Source organism: Aristolochia californica, unplaced genomic scaffold, assembly GCF_029961685.1.
Source record: "Aristolochia californica isolate CCGP_79_NKW_82.1479 unplaced genomic scaffold, dmAriCali1.0.hap1 SCAF_10, whole genome shotgun sequence".
Classification (NCBI taxonomy): Eukaryota; Viridiplantae; Streptophyta; class Magnoliopsida; order Piperales; family Aristolochiaceae; genus Aristolochia; species Aristolochia californica.
The window spans coordinates 20,924,916-20,946,177 of record NW_027181771.1 but is presented as its reverse complement, the minus strand read 5'-3'; the positions used below and the strand labels follow the sequence as shown (position 1 = coordinate 20,946,177).

Genomic DNA, 21,262 nt, shown 5'->3' with positions numbered 1-21,262 from the left:
TGGCAGGCCGGCCTGGGGACGTGTCGCTACTGCTGCCACCAATGAGAGAGACAGTCTCCCACAAGATTTCCAAATGTGATACCGAGCCAAAGGGGTGATTGGATGGCATCTAGCCGGAGGAAGGTCGTCACGGAGTGGACACAAATCAAATAGATGAAGAGTCGGGCACGATCGAATCGCCGGCGTTCAGCGGTGCTTCTGTCCGGCTTGATTAAGGTACCGAAGTGGCTGGCAATGAGGCCAAAGATGCTTTCTTCCCAAAGCTCAGATGAGAGGCCCGTAAACCCATTGACTGAGGCCCCATTGCTGCAGGGAAGGGTTCTAGTCCCGGACAAAAGTGATAGTGGCTGAAGCAGGGAGTCGGTATGCCATTGAGCAATCACCAATTGAGCAGAAAGAAACAATCCACTCACCCAGGAATAGATAAGATGCCAGAGGGGAGTAGTCAAGACGTAGTTGGCAAGTGAACCAATCCGAGATACATTGGCCCTTTGTCAGAGGAGTGCTGGAGGTGACCAATGCCGCATAGAGGAGACAATCGATGCCGGGGCACAATGGTGTGAAAAGAAGTGGTTTGAAAAGAAGCTCTTGAATCTAACACCCAAAAGTCAATAGGGCTATCGATCGACAAGAGTAAAGCATCTTGTACCTCTTCAGTCACCACATTTGCAGCATTACTTTTCTTTTCATCCTTCTTCGGTTCTTTGCAGTTCTACTTTATGTGATCAGACTTGCAACAATTCCAGCATTCCACGTTCCTTCCGAATTTGGACTTGCTTCTACCATTCCTTGACTTCTCTACCGTTGCCCTTGTTGGAATTCCTCTCGAAGTTCATGCCCGTAGTATCGACACTTGGGGCAGAATTATATTTCAACGATTCTCCCGAGTCCTTTCTATGAACTTCCTCCGAAAGAATAGTATTCCAAACATCATTAAATATCAACTTCCCATTGTCTATAGAGTTGTTCACCGCAGCCCTCATAAGCTCCCAACAATTTGGCAAAACGACAAAAGAATTAAAACACGAACCTCATCCTCAAATTTAATTTGAACAGAGGTCAATTGATTGACAATAGTGTTAAACTCATTCAAATGTGATGTCACTTATATATTTTATGTCATCTTTAAATTGAAGTGTTTTTTCATGAGATGTACCTTATTATTTGCGAAAGGTTTCTCATACATGTCGGATAGAATCTTCATCATCTCCGTTGTGGTTTCTCTGACACCACGTTGTGAGCAACGTTCTTCAACAGTGTTAACCGGACTACTCCCAACACTATCTATCGAGGAGATTCCACTCATTATCTTACATACCTTCTGGTTTCATATCCAGAAGTGGTGTGTGCAACTTTTTACTGTACAGATAATCTTTGATCTACATCCTCCAGAACGTAAAATTCATACTATCGAACTTGTTGATTCCAAGTGTCGATCCTTCTCCGCCAGTTATTGCTCTCAATCACGAACCAAAGCTCTGATACCACTTGTTAGGAATTAGACGCCCTAATTCCAAACTAACGAGAGCAATAATAATAATAGCATAAGGAAAAAAGCAAGCACGAAAAACACAACAAGATTTATACAAGTTCGCCTCAAGGTGAGTCTACATCTTGTCTTCCGCCACTACAGTAATCCACTATGAAGATGAAATAGTTTACAAAAGATATCGCACACACTAATAGGTCTTGATTTTCTCTAACCTCTCTCGACCGCAACCGATGCTCCTCGGATGATTAAAACCCTAATAGCGGCGCCCCAAATATAAAAAGGAAACTATGGCAACCGTAATCCACGTACTGACTCAGCGTAGGGCGTTGAGTAGGCTCCACAACTTAACAATGCACACCCCAAGTAATCTGCCATACCACGGAGCATTGTGGCATCAATGTGATAACCAAGAAGGGTGGTTTTCTTCCAATTGATATTCTGCCCAGAAGCCAACTCAATAAGCCCAAGACTGTACACAACTTTTTAATCTGATCCACGGTGCCTACACCAAAGCAAATGGTGTCATCTACAAACTAGAGGATAGGAATATCGAAGACCGCACAATCAATCGTGGGAGAAGCCATCACAAATCCTTGGCCGAGTAAATCAAGGAAGAGAGGTATTCTGCCACCACATTAAAGAGCAAAGGGGATAAGGGGTCTCCCTATCTGATTCCCCGAGATCCCCTAAAATAGTTGCATACAGTCCCGTTAAGAAGAACTGAGTTACTAGCAGAGGAAATACAACTTTGAATCCGGATCCGCCACTTTTCACTAAATCCCATCTTCCCCAAGAGAGTGTCTAGAAGCTTCCAATTATCTCTGTAAAAAACTTTCTCAAAGTCTAACTTGGGAATGAATCTGCGAAGCATAAACGCCTTGAAGTGGTGGATGAGCTCGTGACACGCCATAGCCCAATCCAAAATATTCCTTCCTTTGAGGAAGGCACTCTGACCTTGATGAATAGCCACCGGAAGAACCGCACGAAGATGGTTAGCGAGGAGACGAGCTATCACCTTGTATGTACAGGTAGTGAGACTAATAGGCCGGAAATCTGAAGGGAGCTTTGCCCCCTGTTTTTTAGGGATAAGGGCAATGAAGGAAGCTTTGATACTCCTGTATGTGATGCCACGATGATAGAAGGAGTGGACCATGTGGGAAATGTCTTTACTAATGAGGGGCTAGTAGTGGCAATAGAAATGTCACTAAAACCATCCGGGCCCAAAGCACGATCCAGAGGGAGGCCCAAAACAGCTTTCTTAATTTCACGACTAGAGAAGGGGAGCTCAATGAGGCTGGCTACCGCAGAAGGAATAGCCTAAATATTGACCCTATGAAAAAAGGGGCAAACTACCTGGCATTCAGAGTACAGATTTGCAAAAAAAACTCACCAATGAGTCAGAGATTAGAGATCATTCTGAGGTGGTCTCACCATTAACACTGAGTGAAGTAATGTGGTTGGCTCTTCTCCGAGCTGAAGCGACAGCATGGACAAATTTGGTATTTGCATCCCCTTTTGAGAGCCACTTGAAGCAAGCATGCTGCTTCCAGTGCACAAGATCCATGTGGGCGAAGGTTTGCAACTGCCCATGGAGGGCATATCTCTAAGCCGTTTCAGATGATGAGAGGCTTCTAGACTCCTCTGAGTCTAAGTGTTAAATTGGGTCCAAGGTCCATCCCAAAATGACTAGCCACCTTAGGAAGCATCTTTCTCAACTAATAAACTCAAAATATTTGTACTCATTAATCTATATGGGACTATTCCTTAACACTCCTCACGTGTGGACCCTCTTTTTGTAGTTCTACAAGTGGATAATTTAGGAGTAGGCAGTTTAGGTGTAAGCCCTCTTTTGTGGCTCTACAAGTAGATAGTTTAGGTGTAGGTCATTTTTTGTGACTCTACAAGTAAATAATTTAGGTGCAGGCCCACATATGAGTACCTGCTCTAATACCATGTTAAATTGGGTCCAAGGTCCATCCCAAAATGACTAGCCACCTTAGGAAGCCTTTTTCTCAACTAATAAACTCAAGGGATAGGGCCCCTGGCCCAGATGGCTTCAATGGAGAATTTTACCGTCAGTCTTGGGACATTATCAAAAGCAATGTGCAAGATTTTGTCAATAACTTTCATTAAGTAGGTATCACCTACAAATCCATTGGTGCCTCATTCATTGCTCTTGTCCCGAAAAAATCCATCTCTACTCTGGCCCAAGATTTATAGACCCATTAGTCTCACCACAAGCTCCTACAAAATCCTAGCCCGTATTCTGGCCAAGCGCTTTAAGTCTGCTCTCCCCAGTGTTATCAGTCTTTGTCAAAGTGCTTTTATTGCTGGCCGAAACATCCTGGACTCGTCTATGGCAGCACATGAAATCTTTCATTCTTTCAAAAAATTGAACAATCCACGAGTGGTAATTATGCTTGATTTCGAAAAGGCTTTTGACAAGGTCAACTGGAAGTTGGTTGACCACATCCTTGGCAAGATGGGCTTTCCCACCCGTTGGAGATTCTGAATGAGAAGTTGTATTTCTAATGCCTCCTACTTTGTCCTATTAAATTGCAAACCTTGTGGATATTTTAAGGGTTTTAGGGGAATTAGGCAGGGGGGATCCTCTATCCCCCTTTCTGTTCACTCTCATTGGTGAGCATTTGGCTGCCATGGTCCATCTAGCTAAAACGACAGGATGGCTAAAACCGATTTTCCCAGACCCTACCCTTGATGTTAGCCTCCTTCAATATGCAGATGACACAATTCATTTCTGTGATGGTTCCCTTAGTCAAATTCACAATTTAAGTGACCTGCTTAGTTTATTTGAAATGTCATCTGGGCAAAAAATCAGCTGGGGGAAATCATCTATCTTGGGTTACAACATTGAGCCTGGTTTATTTAGTTCGATGGCAAGCTATCTTGGTTGCAACATTGAAACATTTGTTGGATCATATCTGGAACTCCCCTTGACCACCTATCTCCCTTCTAAGGCTTCTTGGCATGGCACCCTGTCATCGAGCGCTTGGAAGGGCGGCTTGCCTCCTGGCGGGGAAAACTCCTTTCAAAAGCAAGCAAACTAGTTCTAATCAAATCCTGTCTGCAGGGAATTCCAAACTATTTTTTATCTATGTTCCACTGTCCAGCTTCAGTCAGAAACAGAATTGAGATTCTAAAGAGACGATTCCTTTGGGGTGGCCAAAACGGGGAAAAAAAATACCATCTGGTTAAATGGGAGGAAGTGTGCAAACCAAAAGCCACAGGTGGGCTGGGTATCCAAAATATCACCACCACAAGTTTTACTCTTCTCCTCAAATGGATCTGGAAATTCAATATACAACCTGCTTTAATCTGGAGAGCCTTCATTGCGGAAAAAGCACGTTTCCACTCTGGCTGGTGGACAGAGGGGTGGCGAGTTTACTCACTCTCACCTGCCTAGAAAAAAATCGTTAGACTTCTCCCCAAATTCAAAATGGCAGTAAAATGTTACATTGGAAATGGAGCTTCAACAAAATTCTGAAATGATTGGTGGTCTGGCCAATCCCCCCTCAAAAATAGATTCCAAGAAATCTCTGGCCTCTCAGATAACTCGGAGGTCTTTATCTCTGACATCTGGTCAGATAATGGGGACTGGAACTTAAACCTTAGAAGGGGCCTCTTAGATCCTAAAGCTCTTCTTGCCTCCGAACTCCTTCACAGCCTCCCAGCCAGAAAGCCAAATAACTTAGGTGACACTTTAATCTGGACTCCATGTCCAAAAGGATCTTTCTCCACATCCTTTGCATACAAATACCTAAGGAACTACTCCATAGTACACCTCAAACACCCTATAGCCTATGCCTAGGACCTTCTTGCCCCGCCACATGCCAAATTCTTCATCTGGACTACATGCAGGAACAAAATCTTAACTTCTGATTCCTTAATCCGTTGGGGCACCCATATCTTGGACCCTCTCTGCCCCTTCTGTAAAAATGCCCCAGAAACGGCAACCTACATTATCGTATCATGCCAGTTTGCCCATCTGGCCTGGATATCCCTTCTAAATAAAATTAGCCTCCAATACTGTGCCTCGGGAAACTTAGCAGACACTGTCCTCTCACTCATTGACTCCAAATTCCCAAAGACAGGTAAAATGATTATATCATGATGTATTGGTCATATCATTTGGGCACTCTGGAAAGAACGTAACAGGAGGAAATTCAAATTCAAAACCTCTCCTTTTGAGGTTCTAACTGAGCAAATCACCAGCCAAGTATCTGTTTGGCTCCTAAATAAAAAAGAATTCAGAAACTTCAATGATTCAAACTTCAGGGGAAACTGGCAGACAATCGCTGGTCTATCTCTGCCCTCCCCCCCCCCCCCCCTAACCATGGCTATATGGGCCCTCCCTCCCCCCGTTCATATAAAGCTCAACTTTGATGGAAGTGCTCTCGGTTGCCCGGGACCAGCAAGGTTCGGTGGTGTTATCCACGATGCAACTGGTGACCTCCTCTTCTCTTATGCAAGCCCCCTTGGCAACTCCAATTCTACCAAAGCAGAACTCTCGGGACTGTTGCACGGGCTGAAAATTTTCTCTAGCCACCTCTCTAGTCCTCTTTGTATTAAAGGCGATTCAAAAGTGGTTATCATTTGGTGTGCACACTCCATCAGACCCCATGGCGTCATTGGCATATGTTCAATGAAATATGTAATTTATTTTCACATTTAAGTTGCAAATGGAATCACATTCTCCGCTCTGCTAATCACCTGGCAAACACCCAAGCCAAGGCGGGCATTTCTCTCCAACACTTTGTTGTGGAGCCAAGCCTTGGACCTAGGTTTGTAATTTTTCTTCTCCTTTTTTTTATCAATATACGCACCATTCATAACAAAAATAGTGTATCATTCTTCAGCCATTTAATATAAAAGTTGTTCTCCTCATCAACAGATGGAGCCAGTTTGGTTAGATGTCCTAAGAAGTCTCGAGTAATGAGAAACCTCTTAACCGATTGTAACTAGCTTAGCTAATTAGATAACCCTCTCAGGAGAATAGTGCTAACCTTAAGATGATCACTTTTACTTTCCATGTAATCTTCAGCCATTAATCAACAAGTAATCAAATCATTTATATGCAATGTGTCAAACAAACCAATCCAAGCCAATGAGCAAACCAAGGCAAAAAAGTATAAGGCAACTCTAGAGAAAGATTAACCCAAGCTCAATTATCATTCAACATCAACCATGCAGCAATGAAAAATCCATGTGTTGTCCCATATAAGGTAGATCTCATACCTTTCTCACACATGAGGGATTCCCAATGCATTCACTATCCTGTTTTAATCAAGCACTTAAACGGGTAGAGAATAATACTCATGCCCCGGTCATGCCCTTTAGAGAAGATTTCCAATCTTAATTAGGAAACAATCTTAGATCAAATCAAATTTGAAAGAGATCTTAAATCAAAACAGAATCTCTTTAAAAAGGAAATTTTCCTTGTAAATAAAATCGCCAACTTTGCATGCCAAATCACCACTTTGACTTCCCTTTCCTTCTTGAATAATTAAGGTAAGAGAGTCCAGGAGATAACTTGATATAGGAGATTGGATTTGTTGCTAACTCCAACAACTTTTTTCCCAAAAAAAAATTCTCCTCTCGGTAATCAACTTTCAGCCATTCACGAGCTCTTAAGAGCAAAAGAAAAAACAGCACGCAAAGCCTTCAAGAATACCAAAATGACAACAGAGTAGGTACCATAACAAGCTTCAAATCATGATAATCAATCTGATAATACATCAAGGATGATAGAGCTCGGTCCAACCATAGTTTTCGTGCAAAGAATTTGAAGTTATGTGCAAAGAAACTGCTGCTTAATCGATATTCCATGAGAGAGAGCAAACCGAAAGATAAGAACACTCTAAAGCATAATAGATCTTGTATGAGATGTAATAATCATTCTTCTACTAGATTGGACGAGAAAGATCAACAAGCAAGCATCTTTCCGAGATCAAAATAACCACTAGAACCATCTCATGAAAGGTAAAGAAAAAAAAACTTTGCATAGCTCGAACCTTTGCTTCACCAACACAATCACACGTGAAGTTTGATAAAAAACACTTAATCATCACTTTAACATGGGGATCCTAAATCTAATACTCTGATACCATGTTAGATTAAGGATCCCATGAAGAGAATAGTAAAGAAACTAGGCTAATAGAGAAGAAGGCAACGAGTGCGAGAAAGAGAGAGAACGAGTGGAAGAAGAAGAAGGAGGAGGAGGAGAAATAGAAGAGAGGATGTTCGGCTAAGAGTGAGAAAGAGAGAGGGAAAGAGGATTAGGTTAAGTAACATGCCTAATCCTCCCCCTCAATGTATTTACACTAAAGAAAAACTCAATAATTATTATCAATACCCTTTACCCTAAGAAGGGAGGAAAAAAAGGGACAAAAATCAAAGATAATTTACATCATGCCACTATACTTCGAGTTTATCTTCCAACAGGTTACATAGCCAGCTTTATTGAGTTAGGGGGGGTTAGTCCCCAAAATGGATTTTTGAAGTTCAAGTTCATGTCCAACATGAAGATCATGTCAGTCATGTAGAGATCATCTTCGCACTTGGTGTTAGTGTTGACGACTTCATGTGCACTTGAAAACAGTTTCCAGTGTTAGTGCCCCAACATGAGACAAACATAAAAAACAAGAGAATCCCTAAACCTTTACAGTACACTTAATTACATCATAATCCTTAAACCCCAAATTAGGTAAAACAACCATTATTACTACACGAATAAGTTATTTAATGTATAATTAAATATATTAATATATTTATTAATGGAATTAGATATTTTATTGTGCATTAATATGGTAATTACATGAGCAAATGAAATACACACATGATTAATTAAAAATAATAAATAAATAACGTTATAAATAACAAAAACGAAAGTAATACGTTGAGTTATTAATTTATTAATAACATATGATATACTTTAACCTAAAAATGAATAATTTAAGAGAAAAAATTAATATAATCATAACTTTAACACACTATATATTTGTACATAATATATTTTATGTATTATTAATTAATAATATATTATCACAAAATTTAAAACCATTGGTTTATTAACTATAGCAATCGGATAATTATGCCAAAATAATTTATCCAATATTTATTTTAACAATATTTTAATTATGACTATTAAATCACTATTTTAATATAGTAATTATAAAATAAATATATTAAATAAAAAAATTATTTTATAAACAAAAATAATTATTTTATAAATAAATATAATTATTTTATAAATAAAATTTATAAATTAATGATTTTTATGACGATAGTTTAATTTTTCCTAACTTCGGAAAAATTAAACCATCGCCATCTTCCTCAGTGGCGAGCCAACGGGCGACGGCGACGGCGACGGCAACGGGCTAATGGCCAATGGCGACGGCGACGGGCCAATGGCCAATGGCGACGGCGGCGGGCAACGCCGACAGAGGCGGCGCTCCAACGGTACACCGAGAGGGAGAAGAGAGGGAGGCCGAGAAGCTCGACCTCCCGTGCTCTGCGACGGAGATCGAGAGGGAGAGGAGAGGGATGATGGCTGTTAAACTGAAGTCGATGGCTGAAATCAAAGCCAAATGGGGAAATCGATGCCGAATCGAAGTAGAAATTAAGAAATCGAAGCAAAAATGTCAAAATCGAGGGGGAGGTTCAGAGGGAGAGCGAGTCTGAGATGGAGAGAAGGACGCCGAAAGGACGTTCGCAGCGAGATGGAAGCCGTAGAGAGGGAGACCAAAGAAATGAAATGGCAGAGAGGGTGTGCGAAAGAGAGAGCCCCGAGAGAGAGCCCCGCGATAGTGTCATATACATGATTATCAAAATCGGGTGGAAAGCATTTACTCTTGGGACATGAACTCCTGAGTCATGGATGATCATGTACATGACATAAAGTATGGCGCTCCCTAACGACTTCAGGACATGAACTGAGTAATGCACATGTAGATCATGTCCTGAGTCATGTTGACTAACCCCCCCTTATATAACATTGGTTTGCTAGTGTGTCAAACCCCTACATAATAGATTAGTTTGAGCTGGACAATGAAGCATGGGGAATTATAAAAGTTTTGAAAGTCTGTTTTTTGCCCTTCCTTACAATTGCTTTACTTCAAGAGTATATAGTATGTTAAGGAATAGTTATTGATAGATTTCAAGCTGTTTTTTTAATTCTTATCTTCAAAAAAAGGCTCACAAAGCCTCACAATTTATAGACTGAAGTCTGGAGCAATTTCTACTCTCTATTCTACATGGGACTAAAACTAGAGTTCAAATACATTGAACCAAAACACTTTTCTCCAAACTAAACTTCTAATCTTAGGTATTAAGCAACCTATTATAAAGCAATTTTAACAAAACTAGGAAACTTAATACTCCTCTAGATTTCTACTTAATTAAAACTCTTCATGGGCATGCATCATGACTTCCAATAGCCTCCCTTGAACTAGGCCCAATATACCAAGTTAAATCTCCAAATTAGACTGATACAAAAATCTAGTTTTTTACTAGCCTCCCTTAAACTAAGCTTACCCACAGTCTGCTTCGATAATGCTTGCTCGAAATTGACTCCTTTGTCATTTGATTTGGTGAATTCAGCATGATGATTGGATCCTTGATCTTTTTGACTCGGACACTAGGACTTGTAGTGGTCATACTGCTTTTATTTGAAGCACAAGATGTTGGACATGTCCTTCCCTTGACCTGCTTTCTTTTGTGTCTACTTGGCCATTAAACTATTCGCTCCAAGCCACAACACCAACAGGTGATCCACCCCATGCACAAACAGGAACTCCTGCTTGTTGCAGCACGTGAGTGATCACCACCACTGCCAGATTGCTCATCACCAGCCTTCTCTCCACTACCACACCCTGCTTCTCCAGCCACTTGACCATTGCTCAGCGCCACTACACCACTGTGCCCATAGATGGCTCACGCTTCGCCAACGGCAAACCTGAAGGACTGCACCAAACCTTATTGCCCACAGGTGCGACTGTTAAGCCCCGGGTGGTTAGCCCGTGAGCACTCAGAGGTATGCTGAGGTAGGGTCCCACACCCCCAACAATCCCCCCTTTCTCAGAATACCTCTAGGGCAGCTTGAACTCGTGACCTTGATCTAATACCAAATGTTGGAAAACCAAAAAAACCTGAGGGAACAAGAGAAGAAAAAAGAAAAATTTCTTTGCAAGGTATAACTGTACTCTCTCTATATTTCTTGATTTTTAACAGTTCACAGGGCCTTACAATTTATAAACCGAAGTCTGGAGCAATTTCAGCTTTGTATTCCTAGTGGAATTAAAACTAGAGTTCACGTACATTGAAGCAAGACATTTCTCCTAATTAAACTCCTCATCTTGGGTATTCTGCAACCCAGTATTGGTTGAACAAGGAAACCTAATATTACTAGATTCTTAAATAAAATTCCAAGCGGCATGGGTCATGGCTTCCAACATTTTCTTCTTTTTTTATCATCGATTTTTTTCTGAATATTCTTTCTAATTGAAGCCTTCAATTAAGATAGCAAATTGCTATTAATTAAAACTTCCAACTACAACAAGTTGCCACTACTAGAAAGTAGAAACTTCAGCTAAAACTAGGAATGTTACCTTTTTCAAATTGACCTGTATTCTTTCACAAACACAACTGATCTTATGGTTATTCATTTATGAGAATGCTTAAGGTAATTCTTCAACATCATGATCATTGTATCACAATTATTTTCCAACATTGGAGGGCATTATAAAGAGAGACAGAGACAGAGACACAGAGACCCTTAAGTGGTCATGTACATAGAGAAAAGAGAAATGAATAAGGCAATTGTATAAATTTTTTGGCAGTATTTGGAAATAACATATAGAGTATGAAGCAGCTTTCAAATTCTAAATGACTAACCATTTCAAGCTCAAAATCCAGTTTCTTTGATGGGCCAAAGTATGGTGGAAAATTGCCAATTGGATGTCCTTGACCCCTATGCAATAAGAAAATCTTTAATTTTACAAAAAAAAAAATTAATGACAATATAGACTTCCAGCCTGCCAGAATAATTATCACTATTGCATTATCAAAGTTATGAAAAAGTTACCCGAAATAATTAAGGGGAAACCGCTAAATAATTAAGGGAAACGGCAAGGTGAAATAAGAACTTCATTTAGAAAATCAAAGAAAACCAGAAGATAGATTAACTGGCAGAACTAGTCAACAAGGTGAAGTTTTCTTACCTTGGTCGAATAATGTCTGTGCCAGAGATGACGATGGATGAGGCTCTTCCATGATAAGCTATAGGAAGGTGAAACCTGAAACATTCTGCCCAACAGTCAATTTGATTTCCAGGTAAAGAAAAAGATCGTGAGGTGAAATTGAAGAGTTTAAGGAGAAATAGATTGAAAACAAACAGGAGGGAGGAATGAAGTTGCCGCATATCAGAGAAGAACCAGATTAGGATCAAGCTCAACCCTGTTCTCTCTTTTATATTCCACTGAATTTAGAAACATGTTTTTTAAGTATAAAATTGTCACCTCACTAATACATCATCATCTAACTTATTCCTGAGCATAAAACAGAAAACTAACTATCTTTACATAAACAAAACAGCCTAGATATAATAGAGTATGTATGACCAATCTTCCGTTAAATAAAATGACCAAAGCAACCCTAGACAGCAGTTTTCTACACTTGACCAAACTAGCTAGAGCATGTATATAAAAAACCCTAACTTGCTACAAAATGCCCCAATTTCCCTTTTACCAAGGGCCATAGTGGAGAAGTCATCAAGCTGTTGACCGTAGGTTGACTCCCATTTTGATGATAACAAAACTTAAATTGATCTAACAACCATTTTGATGATAACAAAACTTAAATTGATCTAACAACTTGAAAATTTAAGTATTTCAGATACTTCGCCTTCAAGAAGAAATGTATCTCAAGGTCTAAAATTTCAAGCTAAACTCAAGACCTCAAACACTATTGAAGAACATCTCTTGAAGAAGCACCCACAAGGAAGAAGATAACGAGAAGACCACAGTTCAAGTGTAAAAGTCAAAATGTCCAACTCAATCACTTATGTAACAAAGTGTTCTAAATCCCTACTTTTAGTACAAATGTGAAATAGAAGCTTTAGGTCATAAACTGCATTTAGATATGTTTAAGAACATCATAAACATTATTTAGAATATGCTAGAGCACTTAGAGAAAAATATTCCCATGCTTTAAAGGTCAACATTGTTGAACTGGTATTGGAATGATCGATCAACCATTATTGATGATCCATCATCCAAAACTATGCAGGCCAGAAATATAAAGCATGATCGATCAACTATAATCGATTGATCAATCATCCAAAACATGGCTATTTCATGCTATAACGCACAATCGATCATCCCACTTGGATTGATCGATCATTTCTGCCTAGGCAAGCAGACCTGATTGATCGATCAGAGTGAATCTTGCTAATCAGGGAAATAAAGCATTATCAATCATACGAAAGGCACTAATCGATCATACTTGTAATGGACAACCAGAGAGAATTTCGATTGTTTGATCATCCAATGGTAATGATCGATCAACTTAACTTTTTTGGACCAACGATAACATATTGATCAATGAATCCATCGATCAATAAGTTACTGACTGACAAAAAAGTAATAGTTATGATCGATTGATCGATCAATCAAAGTACCAACTTTTGCAAACGGGAAAATAACGGGTAGTTTGAGTTGGGGAAGCTATAAATACCCCACCAAACCATGAATAGAGAAATTAATGAGCATTAATTGGCAAATACTCCAACCATTATTCTGAATATTGCAAAATTCCTTCAAAACTACTTTAGAGTGAAAGAGAGAGACTCACACCTTTGAAAAATCTCATCTCTTTCATCAATCCTTGCATTCATATAATCCAAGCTCCATCATTTTACATTGAGCTACAAAGGAAGAAGAAGCTTGCATCTCTCCAAGAAAGGGTGTATATTTTACCTTTTTTTTTAAATGATAATGATTTTATTACAAAGGAAAGCAAAAGAGTACATCAAGGGAGGCCTCCCCTCACATCAAGAAAATGCAAGGAGGGACCCAATTAGGCACACCAGTTGGAGCATCGGATAAAGTACACCAGTTGCTTCAAAGACTTGCCCAATTGATTATTGCCTCCTCTTTAGCCTTTGTGGCTCAATCTTCCACCCCTACTGCCACACTCGCTAATTCAGGTACGTCTACTCAACATGTACTTCTTACTTCCACTTGGGTTATGGACTCAAGAGCCACAATTTATATGCCAGGTATGTCTTCCATGTTTTCTACTTTAACAGAGTCTCCTGATGTCAAGTTGTTACTTTAGTTGATGGATCAGTGTCATCCATTTAGGGAAGGGGTACACCAGTCCCTGTTCCTTTTATGTCACTACAGTCACTGTTACTTGTTCCTAACTTTCCTCTCAACTTGTTGTCAATAAGTCAGCTTACAGAGTCCATGAACTGATCAGTAACCTTTTATCTATCTTACTGTGGATTTTAGGATCTCATGACGAGGAGGACAATTGGTTCCAAGTTTGAGAGGGACATACTCTATCATCTGGAGGACACTCACAGTCTGCTTGACTTATTTTTTTACAAACTACACTATCACCACTTCAGTGGCACCTACGATTAGGACATCCTTCTTCAGCAAAGTTTTTTCTTTTTTATGGAATGTGTGAATATTATAAAAAGAGGAAAGAAAATACAACCAATAGAGTGGGGCCACCCTCCACAATAAGGTTTTGGAGCGAGGTTCCCTATTTAGCATGGGAGTCCGCCCAGTGCCAAGGGGCAGCAACTTAGCGCACCAGCCAATGACAACTTTGGAATCACCTTCGATGATAAGTGGGGCAGAGAGTCAATCCCGAAAGATCTTGAGGCCCTAGAGCAACCCAACAAGCTCAACGGCAGAGGAATCAAAGATACCCAAAGGACCAATGAAGGAGAGGAGGCTGCCATTTTCATCGTATCCGCCAAATCCGGTAGGCCCCGGGCATCCAAAAGCACTACCATCAAAGTTAAGTTTGAAGTGAGCTGGGGGGAGGGGACCACATTACCAGTTTTGGGGGTGCGAGAGGGCCCAGCCATGGCAGCAATCAGGCGCCAGTTTCCATGGAAATCAGAGTTGTTGAGGTGAAGGAATTCTTTCTTCATGAGGAGCCAGCGGACACTTGGCCAGCGATGTGCTCAGAAAACACTTGAATTAGCGAGTGTTATTTGAACTGGAATTTCAGGTTATTTCTCTCTTTCCAGAGCGCCCAATGAATGTGGCCCACGCAGCTAGAGATGAACATTTTCCAAGCTTAGGGAGCCGAGAGTTGGTGATGGATTGGATCATAGATGGCAAGTTGTGGGATACACAATATTGTACGCCAACTCTATTGAGGAGGTTAGCCCAAATAGCTTGGGCAAAATAGCAATGGAGTAAAATGTGGGTGGTAGATTCTGGAGTGCAGCGGCGAAGGGACAAGTCGGATCCGGGACATGAGTTCCTCGACTGATCAAGGCATTGGAGGTGACGATTTTGTTCTTGCAGACACACCAAGTGAAAAAGTTGACACGAGGAGGAGCAAGAAGGGACCAAGCCAGAGCAACAGGGTGGTGAGGCTAAGGAATGTTGAGCCCTTGCAATAGTTTATAAGCAGAAGCCACATAGAGGGAACAATTCGGGCAAGGGATCAGGGATATGGCTGCAGATGATAACATTGGCCAGGTTGGAGGCCATCAAAGCCTCAGAATCCAATGGCTTGTCACCCAACCACCAATCCATCCAGAATTTAGTTTGATGACCATTCCCCGGGTAACTCTTAACAGCCTCTAAGAATTTGGGAAGGAGGAGGGAGATTTTCCGCCAAATAGGTGAAAACTAATAATGACGGACACCATCAAGCCACCAACCAACCTTGTCAGCTTTAGCAGCGACCAAGGTCCTCTAAATCAGACCAGGAGACAAGTTGAATCGCCAACTCCATTTGATGAGGTAAGCAGAGTTGGTATTTGCAATGTTTCTAATGCCAAGCCCACCAAGATACGTAGGTTGGCAAAACATCAAACCACTTCACAAGATAATAATTTCTTTCCCGTTAGGCCCACCCCAAAGAAAGCAACTCTTGAGGCATTCTAACTGGTTCCTGACAGTGGCAGGGCAACGGAAAAAGGAAAGGAAATAACTGGGAATACCATGGAGGCAAGATTTAGTATGGGGGAGTTTACTCGCCTTGGAAAGACTTCTTCAGCAAAGTTGATTCAGCTATTTCCAAATTTTCCTTCTAGTTTATTGTTTGAGTGTGATATGTGTCAGCTAGGCAAGCATCACTGGAATACAAGTTTATTTGAAGTTATTCACTCAAATGTATGGGGACCCTATCTCATGTCCAGTACTTTGGTTTTAAGTACTTCCTTTCCTTTATTGATGATTTTAGTAGATGTACCATGGTGTATATCCTACGAAAGAAATCTAAAGTATTCCCAGTATTCCATATTTTTACAATGAAATAAAAACCTAGTTTAATGTATCTCTTCGTGTCCTTCGCACTGACAATGGTCTAAAATACATGAATCACAAGTTTGATACATTTTGCCAAATTCATGGAATTATTCACCAAACGTCATGTGTGTTCACTCCTCAACAAAATGAGGTAGTTGAATGCAATTTGCTAGAAGTTGTTCGTTCAATGCTCCTTCATATGAATGTTCTCAAACAATAATGGGATGATGCAGTTTTTACTGCATGCTACTTTATTAATAGAATGCTTTCTTTTAGGGGGAAAATTCTCATCCAGCTACTTAGACCATCAATTTCCATACATACCTTGACCCCACGAGTGTTTGGGTGTATATGTTTTGCACATGTTTTTGGTTTAGCCAAAAATAAATTATCACCCTATCCCATAAAATGTATTTTCCTAGAATACTCCCGTACACAAAAGGGATACAAGTTTTTTTATCCTTCCACTAGAAAAACATTTATATCCATTGATGAGACATTCTCCTCTATACTATTAGAGATACTTCTCCTCTCACTCCAAATCTGAAAGTTATTGCACCAGTTCCTATAGAGGATAGTCCTATTCACCAGTTGTACCTGCAAAGAAACCACTACAGGTGTATCATAGAAGACATACTTTCGAGTGCACAGCACAAGCACCCTCTCTCTTCCTGGACCTAAAATCATTTTCATCTATTGATCCTAAGATAAGTGACTTAGACCTCCTTATTGCTCTTCAGAAAGGTGTCTATAAGTCCACTAAGACACCCATTGTCAAATTTTATCTCATTTAGTTCCTTGTCTCACCAGTACAAAAAATTTGCCCTATCTTTGTTCTCGAGCACCGTTCTTCTGTACAGGAGGCTCTATTGTCACCTCAATGGAAAACAACTATGGATGCTGAAATGGAGGCATTACGTTGATAGAGGCACATGGATGTTGTGTGACTTGACCTCAAAGGCTACTATCATTGGGTGTCGTTGGGTACACTGTCACAAGCAAGGTATATGGTTCTATTGAATGATATAAGGCACGACTGGTTGCCAAAGGCTACACACAGACATGTGGAGTAGATGTGTTTAAGACCATCTCACTTGTGGCTCATCTGTCTTCAGTACATATTCTTGTCTCTATTGCTATTAACCAAGACTGGCCATTGTTTCAACTTGATATCAAGAATGCTTTTTTGTATGGTGACCTTGAGGAAGTATACATGGAGCAATCTCATGCGTATGTTGCTCAAAAGGAGATTTTGAAAGTAAGTAGACTGCAAAAGGCAATCTATGGACTTAAACAAAGTCCGAGGGCATGGTTTGAGAAATTGATCCAGGTGGTTATGTCATATGGATTCTCTTGCAATCATTTTGACCATTCTTTGTTTATAATAAAGAAATCCTTTGGGGTTGTTGTCCTACTAATGTATGTGGACGACATTATTTTGTGTGGAAGTGATCAAATGGGATCGAAGAAGTTATATCTCTCCCAGCATTTTCAAATGAAAAACCCGGTTGCCCTGAAGTACTTCCTTAGCATACAAGTAACCCGAAGCAAGGCAAGACTTGTACTCACTTAGATAAAATATGTCACTGATATGTTACAGGAGTATGGTCTACTAGGAGTGAAACCAGTAAAGACTCCTACAGAAGTAGATCATGATTTGCATAATGAGGACAACGATGAACTTAAAGACAAGATTGTTTATCGCCGGTTAGTTGGAAAACTAATCTATGCTACCGTTGTTCGTCCTAACATATCATTCTTAGTTGGTGTGGTCAGCCAATTTATGGATCGGTCATGGAAAGATACATCTAGAAGCTGCTCAGAGGATACTAAGATACCTACGTTCTCCTAGAAAAGGACTATTCTTCAATATTATGATCATCTTAAGATAGAGGCATACTCAAATGACAACTACATCAGATCTAAACCAAACAGAAAATCAACTATTGGCTACTATGTGTCCTTAGGTGGAAACCTCATAAGTTGGAGAAGTAAAAAATAAAATATGGTGGCTTCGTTCCAATGCAGAAGTTGAGTACAACATTATGGCTCATCCAGTCAATGAATTGATGTAGGTGAGATCAGTTGTACTGGAATTGAATCAACAGAACAATGGGCTTATGACTATGTATTGTGACAATCAAGCAGTTAGTTTCAATGTTGGAAACCCAATTTTTCACAAAGTAACCAAGCATATAGAAAAATATTCTAGAAGGATAGTTTGGTAATTTCTCAGTGTTTGCACCTTCTAGGAATAGGCTTATCTTATTCAATACGTTTGACAGTTTATGTAATTTAAGTATCATGTAATTGGGAGGTATAATGAAGGAGATATAAGGGTGTAATTGAGTTTAAGTGAGTAGGGGCATTATTATCCTTGCACTTGTTTTTAAATTATAAAAGGTGATAAGAGGTCGACTAGAACCCTAATCACGAGATATCCCTCTCTTGCTGTTGTCTCTTCTCCCCTTCTCTCTTCTCTACTTCTTCCTCTCTCAATCCCTCTTATTCCATAATTTCACAAACTCAAAGGCAAAATAAAATTTCTTAGATGGTGCCCTAGTACGGCCTCCCCCTTTGGCGTCCTTGGCCCACCATTTCTTCTATATCGGACATTGTATCTACTATTTCATGTAGATGGAATTATATTCCTAGACCAGCCAATTCCTCAGCTGATAGATTAGCTAAAATTGGAACATCCTTGCAATCTCTCATTGTTTGGGATGGTTCCCCCTCCATGTAATTTTGCTCTTATGAGCCTTTTAATATAACTCAGCACTATTTAAAAAAAAATCCTTAGAAAATATGTAGTAGACAAACCAGTTTGGAGAAATAGGGTTCTCTGGTCCACGAAAAATGATCCCACAATTCTTTGCATGATGCATGGAGGAGAAGAAGTCTGTGTAGTCTCCAATTGTAAAAGGCAAGAGCATTTCCACACCTGACTGTTTTTGAATTTCAATTTAGTTTTGAACAAGCACCACAAAGCTTGTTACAATGTACATACTATTTAATTGAAGAGAGCACAGATGCCTTACCATAGGGAATATGGATTTGCCTCTCAAATTTGCATTGTCACGTAAAGTTGGCTCTTCAGCTGCAAAGCAAAATTAACAAAGTCATAAAACACAACTATGAAAGGATTTAAATTTCGTTATTTTAGAAAATTAGAAGAAAAAAGAAAATATGGGAAGCTAATGAGCAGGGGAAATAGGTTTCCAGTTCTGCCAAAGATTCCAGTGGTTGCTTTTTCGTGATATTAAATATTCATACTGAACAGAGGAAAATAGAAAAGTAGAGCATGCCTGACAACAGTCTTTGTGTTGTTGCACGAGCCTCTTTCCATGCTAGTTGTCCCATTCCCAGGAAGCAGTTAAGAGAAGGCTAATAAGAGCAAGTCTAGCATTAGTAAAAACATTTGGACCAAATAAATTCCTTAAAACAAGAACACCAGAAAATGAAGCAACATCAATAAGAGGGAGCAAACTCCTAAAAAACAAAGTAACATCAAGACAAAAAGGTGGCAAAATCAGGTCAGTTCAACAGGATAGCCATAGAAGATACCAAATTTACACTAGGAGCGGACGTAAGTAAGTTATACTGAGTCTATTGACAGATAGAGCAGAGAAAAAGTACTTAGATTCAAAGAAATTGTGACAAAACCAAAAAGATTGAACCCAATTCCCGAAACAAAACAACAAAAAATGCTCCCCATTCATTGCTAATATTAGTTTAGAGGAGAAAAAAAGGAAGCTAGAATGCAACAAAGCAACAGAACATGAATTTTCAGTTTGTGAAATTTTCCAGAAATTTTTAGTTACATTTTCCTATAATTCAAAAAAGCATGATTCAAAAGGGGAACTCAATATCATAAAATCCTGATTACTGGAAGAAGAGCAGAAATGACCCAACTAACCCATTAAAAGAAACTATATATTGCAATATGACACCAAATTATCAGATGTCCACAAACAGATAATATCAAAAATACTATTTGTCAATAACCAAAACGTTCCAATGACCAATACTAATTTTTCAAATTTTCACCAAATTCACCTTTCCACTCCAGAAGCCATTAATGCCCATCACCAGATGGCACTCTAAACAGGAAGCAAACGCCAAAAGAAAACAAAAACGAAGTAGGGAACCCCTCAATCATAAATAAATAAATAAATAAATAGACAACCCCAGCATTTACGAACAGTGACTCAAAAAGTAAATGAGCAGCCGAAACCAGCGAAATCTATCCATGAAAATCAAACTAGAAATACAACATATTTTCTCATTCAATTAGGAAATAAACGAATCCAAAGAAGTCTCTTTCGCTTACAAATAAACATTTCGCGCTGAATATTTAACAGGCTTTACACCGAAAGAAAGCTAATCTCTCCAACATTACAAGTTCACGAGACTGAGTAAATAAAAAAGTGAAGGCATAAACTAAAGCAGGAACTGAGAGCGGAAGCACAAAGTACCTGAAAGAAGCATTGGGAGTTGTTCAAGTTGGGTCCATCGAAAAGACCGGCAGCGGCGATGGCCGTAAGGTCCAGGACATAGTCGCCTATGGCGACACCAATGCGAGGTTCCTCGCCTCCCTTGGGCTTGAACACGCCGTAAGGAAGGTTCTCCAGAGGGAAATGCGAGTCCGAGGCAACCTCGAGGAAGGATTTCATCGACATAGTTTGGGCAGGAAGGGAAAGGAAGTGACCCGGTCGAGCGAAGAGAGGAAGAAGCGGGAAGTGAACGGAGGATTCGAGGTAATACGTACCCACAAGCGAAAGGAACCGCAGAGCAATTGCTACTACACCAGGCGAAGAAACGGTAGTTGAGATCAATGGTTCCCAATGTCTTCGAAATGGAAGATAAAACTTTTTAGGAGGGGACAGTTTAAGAGGAGACTCGTGGCTCCGAGAGGGAGGGAGGTTTAGACGGATAGGTACAGTGAGATCAGATTTTTAATGGACTCGGCAGGTGGTTACGTTGGTGAGTTTCAACAGAACTCAAAAAGGTTTCAAAAGGTTGTTAAAAGTTAAAAGGTTAGTGCAAAATGAACTTGAAATGAAGTTCATGTGCATTATTCCGTTCATTCGATAAGGCCGCGGTGAATGAGCGCCTCTTCATTTGAATCATACTGGTAATCTTCTTGAAAAAATCTGGGAATCGTGTTTCAGCCCGATTTTACAAATCATTCATATGAAGCGTCACACGGGATGCGTCGTTCCCTCCCTTGACGAATTTTTTTTCCTCATTT

General features: G+C 39.9%; 1 protein-coding gene across 3 annotated transcripts in view; it reads right to left on the bottom strand.

Moving 5' to 3' along the window:
• The window catches only part of LOC137941440 (fumarylacetoacetase), a 43,096-nt gene extending 22,179 nt beyond the window's left edge, over window positions 1-20,917 (bottom strand). The window contains exons 1-6 of one of the 3 annotated variants that reach the window (XM_068786868.1): window positions 20,487-20,917; window positions 19,317-19,395; window positions 19,050-19,108; window positions 18,832-18,956; window positions 11,731-11,805; window positions 11,405-11,480 (exon numbers count right to left, since the gene is read on the bottom strand). In XM_068786868.1, the coding sequence (XP_068642969.1) occupies window positions 11,405-11,480; window positions 11,731-11,805; window positions 18,832-18,956; window positions 19,050-19,108; window positions 19,317-19,395; window positions 20,487-20,690 (618 nt within the window). In that variant the 5' untranslated portion in view covers window positions 20,691-20,917. The remainder of the gene's footprint in view (window positions 1-11,404; window positions 11,481-11,730; window positions 11,806-18,831; window positions 18,957-19,049; window positions 19,109-19,316; window positions 19,396-20,486) is intronic. The other 2 variants (XM_068786851.1, XM_068786861.1) reach the window with 2 other exon arrangements.
• Window positions 20,918-21,262: the final 345 nt, after the last annotated feature.